The 5,248-nt window shown below is 38.8% G+C and overlaps 1 protein-coding gene across 1 annotated transcript; it reads left to right on the plus strand.

Annotated features, from left to right (window-relative positions):
- Nucleotides 1-1,575: 1,575 nt before the first annotated feature.
- Nucleotides 1,576-4,964, plus strand: LOC309792643 (adenosine 5'-monophosphoramidase HINT1-like; the record flags this gene model as incomplete). Its single annotated transcript, XM_082602363.1, has 2 exons — nt 1,576-1,593; nt 3,981-4,964. 2 exons carry the CDS (start codon nt 1,576-1,578, stop codon nt 4,416-4,418), a joined length of 456 nt encoding a protein of 151 aa, XP_082458489.1. The 3' UTR covers nt 4,419-4,964.
- Between the last annotated feature and the right edge of the window lie 284 nt (nt 4,965-5,248).

Raw genomic sequence — 5,248 nt, forward strand, 5'->3', positions numbered from 1 at the left:
AGGATACCTCTTTCTCTAAGACTGTAAAAGAAAACATACACAGAAGTGTAGATACATGTGTAAAGTTGGGGTGGAAGTCTGAAATAGTTCAAATATTGACCATCTATGTTTTCTCCAAGACAATTTTCTTTGAATAGAGTAGAGGAAGGTATTTGAATAGGAGACTTGTGGAAAAATTTTAACATTTGAAATAACTTTTGAGGAAGTAGGAAAGAAAACTGCTTAAAGGAAATAAAAGATTATTGAGAAGCATTAAATCCCCAGGTGAGTTGACAACCATACACTTACTGTCAGACAAATCTATTTACTTGAGAGAATTTCTTGAGAAGTACTAAGGAGCTGTGGCATTATAGTAGTAAACTTCTAAGATTAGTAGGCTAATAAATATTATGTACATTTATGATTTTTGTTGTTTTTGTGGTTAACATAAATTAGAAATCCATTTTTTTTTTCATTTGCTTCTTTTCCAACCACTTAAAATCCATTCATCCACTTGGAGATTCTCAAAGGAACATCATTTTTGACACACCAGGGGCTCTTTCAGTTATTGTTCAACTGATAATCCATCATCACTGTGTACAGCACCTCTTGGAGAACCCTTACATCTAGATCTCTTCCCTATTCTTGCTTCAGTCTTCTATTGAGAATATGCTAATGAAAAATATTGATCAATATGTTATGAATGTAAAATAAGATAAGCAAAGGCCCTTTTGCTCAGTGAAACCTCTACCAGCTGGCACTGTGATAAATAAAATTCTATCATTAGATCTGTAGTTTTAGTCCTTTCTTACGATTCAAATACAGAAGGAAATGATTACAGGTAAATGTTAACAGGTATCTGTACTGGTTTCTGTTCATTTACTTGTTTGTTTTTAGATCTTTTCCCAAGAGCATATGCTTACAATGAAGAAAGGAAGAGAGCACGATACACCAGAGCAAAGCACCCATGTGTGTGTTGGGAATTGGGAGTAAGTACAAAAGTGAATGAGAGGGCTTCCCTGGTGGTGCAGTGGTTGAGAGTCCGCCTGCCGATGCAGGGGATGCAGGTTCGTGCCCCGGTCCGGGAGGATCCCACAGGCCGCAGAGCGGCTGGGCCCGTGATCCATGGCCGCTGAGCCTGTGCGTCCGGAGCCTGTGCGTCCGGAGCCTGTGCTCCGCAACGGGAGGGGCCACAACAGTGAGAGGCCCGCGTACCGCAAAAAAAAAAAAAAAAAAAAGTGAATGAGAGCAGAGCAAGTGAACTGGAGGCCCCATGACGCTGCTTCCGTTTTAACTGCCAAAGCCGTATTCAGCCGCTTCTGACAGCTACATCTCCTCTATTCTCTAAATGGGGGCTGCTCAGATAAAGGAAGAATTAAATTCGAGGTTTGAGGAAAATCAATTATAGGTTTTGTTTGGAGTCTGAGTTTGTTTAAAGAAAAGTTGAAGCTCGTGAGAGTAAATGAAGGTGGTGGCAGTATTAGAATAAAAGGGTGTGAATGCTGTCAGAGCATTTTTAGGCATTGGGAAATACAGATCAGCAGCTTAAGAAGGTGCTAAAATTTGGAGACAAATTTGGAAATCATTCACATCGAAATGATCTCTGTTGTTCAGGTGATGGATTCATGTATTATTTGCTCCTGGAATGGGAGGAATGCTAAATATCAAAATGCGCTTTAACACTGTGACTGAGAACTCAGGTCTTGGACTCTGATACTTTGCTGCCAAATTACTGCTCCAGGAATTTCTGTGTCATTTTGGGCAAGACACTCAAAATATCTTAGGCTCAGCAGGAACACTGGTAACATGGAGATAAAACTTTTTTCAGAGCTTCAGTTGAGTATTAAGTGGGATAATGCATGTAAAGGGATGAGCAGATGCCTGACATTTACTATGTCCTCAACAAGTGTTACTTAACATTATTATGAATGTTATCATTATTAGCTTATGGACAAAACTTGGCAGGCTTGCCTTTCACCAGTTGTTGGTTTCTTTTTTTGTTTTTTGGGGTTTTTTTTTTTTTTTTTTTTTTTTTTTCCTGATACGCGGGCCTCTCACTGTTGTGGTCTCTCCCGTTGCGGAGCACAGGCTCCGGACGCACAGGCTCAGCGGCCATGGCTCACGGGCCCAGCTGCTCCGCGGCATGTGGGATCTTCCCGGACCGGGACACGAACCCGTGTCCCCTGCATCAGCAGGCGGACTCTCAACCACTGCACCACCAGGGAAGCCCCAGTTGTTGTTTTCTTAAACAACTATCAGTCACAATCTTCTCCACTGTATACACAGAATACTTGATAAAAAATAAGGGGGCTATTTAACGATTAAAAAAAAAAACAAATCAGGAAAAAGCACCTGGTGAATGTTAGTATATTCACAGTCTACAGGAAATTCAATTCAATGAAGAAAGGAAATCCAGCATCAGTCTGGAACAACTGTCAGTCTCCAAAATTGATTTTTGTGAGTGCAGAGTGATAATGTTTTACCCAAGTTTCTTAGAGCGAAAGCTTTACAAGGGGGCTGTCTGATAGTTAAGTCCGTTTTAAAAGATATTTCTGTAAACACGCTAAAGTGCTTCCTGTCTCAGACTAGTTCTTGCTGAATGACAGGGCACTGTTCAGCGTGATGCCTGGAGCTGAAAATGCAGGAAGCTATAGCTCGTTCTTAATGAATAAATCCTGTGTGTTCCTGCTGTCGCTTCTGCTAACGCTTTTGTAGAAGCCAAGGCTGGTACTGCGGTAAACTATCAATAATTAGGACCAAGCGGGTCGGCTATTTTAGTATCTTGACATAGCAGAAACATCTGTTCCTGTATATACTTCTTTTAAAGCACTGAAGTACAACTTGGAAAAAATTAGTTCCTAGAATGTATCATGTTTTTTCAACCAGTGTTTTCTCATGTGAGGAAATAAAACATCCATAAAACAAACTATTTTTGAATAAAATAAAGATAACCCTGTCGTGAGAGGCATTTAATTCTTAAATTATTTATTAACATTGGTTTGAATGTCTTATATTTCAAACTTTATTAGCTGCCATAACAATCTTGGCAATGTATCTACAATATTAGTAGGAAAAAATGGAGAAATGAGCTGGGAACAAAGAAAAGTAAAAAGGGAAAAAATTTAAGTGCTTTATCTTTTCAGAAAGAATCTAAACTAACCAGTCCATTTTGGAAGGGAAATAGGTTATTATTAAGGAATGTACAAATCAAACACATGCTTAGCAGTTTATATTCATTCTATATAAATCTAGGTGAATTTTATACACATTCATTTTATATAAGCAGATATAGTCCCCCTTTAAAGACAGAGATGGAAAACAGTAACTAAACACATTTGTCCTCTCATTTTAAAATAATTTTTAATGCTTACTCTTATTCTATTCAAAGTCATGAGTTTAGCCAGTGTTTGCTTTAATTCTTAATTGCACTGAAAACTTTTTCTTCACTTAGCTAGTGTCTGCACATTTTGGGAAATTTTGGCTTTGACACAGATTTTTTTCATAGAAAAACTTTCATTAAATAGACGTAACTGTGAAGCAAGCACTACACTTTTTATGAGCATACTTGAACCAATAATCATGTGATTCCTATCCTAAGGAAAGTCTATTATTAAACTAGATAAGACACTTAGGAGAGTTCATTTTTACAATAAAGTGTGATAATAGCTAGGTTAAAGGCATTTACAGGATACGAGGTGAGCACAGAATAGAGGCAGTTAAATCATGTATTAAAGTAAAATTAGAATAGCTCAGATAGGAGAGTAACAGGATATTAAACTAGAGTGTTAGGCACAGTCCTGATCACAGATGGCCTTGGGAGTTAAAAGAAAGCACTTGAATTTTGACCAGAAAGCTGAAGGAGGCAGTAAAGAATTTTAATTAGAAGTAATGGGTGATCAGATACGCACTTTCAGAAAGTTTACTCCCACTTGGGGGTAGAGGGTAGACATGAGAATGATGAGGTTGGAGGTCGGAGGCCAGTTAGCAGGTTGTTGCTCTAGGTAAATAATAAAGTATGCCCCCCCCGCCTCCTCCCTCCTCCCGACCTTGAGGCCGTGAAGGTAGATGAGATCGCTAAGGCTCAGGCCGTCTGGCCTGGTGGCGACAGGATCTTCGAGAAGATCCTTTGCAAGGAAATCCCAGCCAAAATCATTTATGAGGATGACCAGTGTCTTGCTTTCCATGACATTTCCCCTCAAGCCCCAACACATTTTCTGGTGATACCCAAGAAACATATATCCCAGACCTCTGCAGCAGAAGATGACAATGAAAGTGTTCTTGGATATTTAATGATTGTTGGCAAGAAATGTGCTGCTGATTTGGGCCTGAAGAAGGGCTATCGAATGGTGGTGAATGAAGGTTCAGATGGGGGACAGTCTGTCTATCATGTTCATCTCCATGTTCTTGGAGGTTGGCAGATGAACTGGCCTCCTGGTTAAGCATGTTGTAGGGATAATTTTCCCTTCTCTATGCAGTGATCAGGCCTGCAAGTTCCAATATGCAAAACAATACCTTTTTTTTGCCTGTGTATGGAGAGATTGCAGAAATAATTTTAAAAACTCATACATAATAAAAGACATTGTTGCATGGCCTGAAAAAAAAATAAAGTATGGATTTCTGGGTTAATGTGGTAGTTTATAATGAGAGCAGACTTGTATAGAAGTTGACTATATATTTGAGAGATCCTCAAAGTATAAACTCATAACTGCTTGGTAATGTGGGTGGTGAGGAAGAAGGAGAAGATATGAATAAACCCTGTATTTCCCAAATTAATTCTTCCTTAAGAATAGAGGGAAACGTCATTGACAAGAATTATTGAATATTTTCTGTATGCCATAGGTGGGATTGTAAATAATATTCAATATTTAAATATGTATGTATTCATGTGGCTTTGAGCACAAAAATTAAGAACAGTGTTCTAGCTGCCTGTGACTGCTATAACAAACTACCACAAACTTAGTAACTTAAAACTATAGAAAGTTATTATCTTAGCAATTCTGGAGTCCAAAATTCTAAGATCAGTACTGTTGGACTGAAATCAAGGTATTGGCAGGGCCATGCTCCCTCTGGAGGATCCAGGTAAGGGTCTGTTCATTGCCTCTTCCAGTTTCTGGTGGCTGCTGTCAGTTCTTGGCTTGTGGCTACCTCATTCCAATCTTCAAAGCCACCATCTCTCACCTCTCTCTGTTCTACTGTCACATCACCTTCTTCTTTTGTCTGTGAAATATCATCTTGCCTCTATTTTTTTTTTTTTTTTTTTTTTTTTTTT

This window comes from Mesoplodon mirus (assembly GCF_964341445.2).
Source record: "Mesoplodon mirus genome assembly, chromosome: 17".
Taxonomy (NCBI): Eukaryota; Metazoa; Chordata; class Mammalia; order Artiodactyla; family Ziphiidae; genus Mesoplodon; species Mesoplodon mirus.